This window comes from Micropterus dolomieu, linkage group LG06, assembly GCF_021292245.1.
Source record: "Micropterus dolomieu isolate WLL.071019.BEF.003 ecotype Adirondacks linkage group LG06, ASM2129224v1, whole genome shotgun sequence".
Lineage (NCBI taxonomy): Eukaryota > Metazoa > Chordata > Actinopteri > Centrarchiformes > Centrarchidae > Micropterus > Micropterus dolomieu.
In genome coordinates, this window is record NC_060155.1 from 30,035,256 (window position 1) to 30,036,385 (window position 1,130).

At 45.8% G+C, this 1,130-nt stretch overlaps 1 protein-coding gene across 1 annotated transcript in view; it reads right to left on the minus strand.

The window, feature by feature from the left end:
- The window catches only part of riok1 (RIO kinase 1 (yeast)), a 15,670-nt gene that overhangs the window by 8,823 nt on the left and 5,717 nt on the right, over positions 1-1,130 (minus strand). Inside the window, exon 10 of the mRNA XM_046051208.1 lies at positions 564-650. Coding sequence (XP_045907164.1) covers positions 564-650 — 87 coding nt within the window. The remainder of the gene's footprint in view (positions 1-563; positions 651-1,130) is intronic.

Sequence of the window (1,130 nt, forward strand, 5' to 3'; positions counted from 1 at the left end):
ACGGGAGGGAGGGATCACTACGGGAGGGAGGGATCACTACGGGAGGGAGGGATCACTACGGGAGGGAGGGATCACTACGGGAGGGAAGGACCACTACGAGAGGGAGACGACCACTACGAGAGGGAGGGATCACTACGGGAGGGAAGGATCACTACGGGAGGGAGGGATCACTACGGGAGGGAGGGATCACTACGAGAGGGAGGGATCACTACGGGAGGGAGGGATCACTACGGGAGGGAAGGATCACTACGGGAGGGAAGGATCACTACGGGAGGGAGGGATCACTACGGGAGGGAAGGATCACTACGGGAGGGAGACGACCACTACGATGTTCTTTTTTCTTTGATAATGTATGTCTCCAGTTTAGATATAGATTTGCGGCTATTGATTATAGATCATCTCTCTCATACATCTGGTTTCTCTGCCTGTTTTTGTTTCACACTTGCATTGAGAAAATTTCCTCTGTCAATAAAAAGATTTGAACTGATCAAATCTGATCACGACATGGAAGGACAGTCAATTTATTGGTGCACGTCTGATCAGTCACCCGGATTGGTTCTTACATGTTGTCTTTTCCAATGAAGCTCATCAACAGAACATGACTTCTGAGCAGTAGAGGTTCTGGACTCGGGATTCCTGCCGTCTGCAGCCTGAAACACACACATTTTCAGATTCTACCTGGTCTAATCTGTCAGATCAAGTTCCAAAGGGTTCTATGTCAGTTATAACAGGTCCTACTTGGTTCAGATCAAGTGCTTCTGGGTTCTATGTGTCAGTTACAACAGTTTCTACTGGGTTTCATCTGTCAGATCAGTTATAATGGGTTCTATGTCAGTTACAACAGGTTCTACTGGGTTTCATCTGTCAGATCAGTTATAATGGGTTCTATGTCAGTTACAACAGGTTCTACTGGGTTTCATCTGTCAGATCAGTTATAATGGGTTCTATGTCAGTTACAACAGGTTCTACTGGGTTTCATCTGTCAGATCAGTTATAATGGGTTCTATGTCAGTTACAACAGGTTCTACTGGGTTTCATCTGTCAGATCAGTTATAATGGGTTCTATGTCAGTTACAACAGGTTCTACTGGGTTTCATCTGTCAGATCAGTTATAATGGGTTCTATGTCAG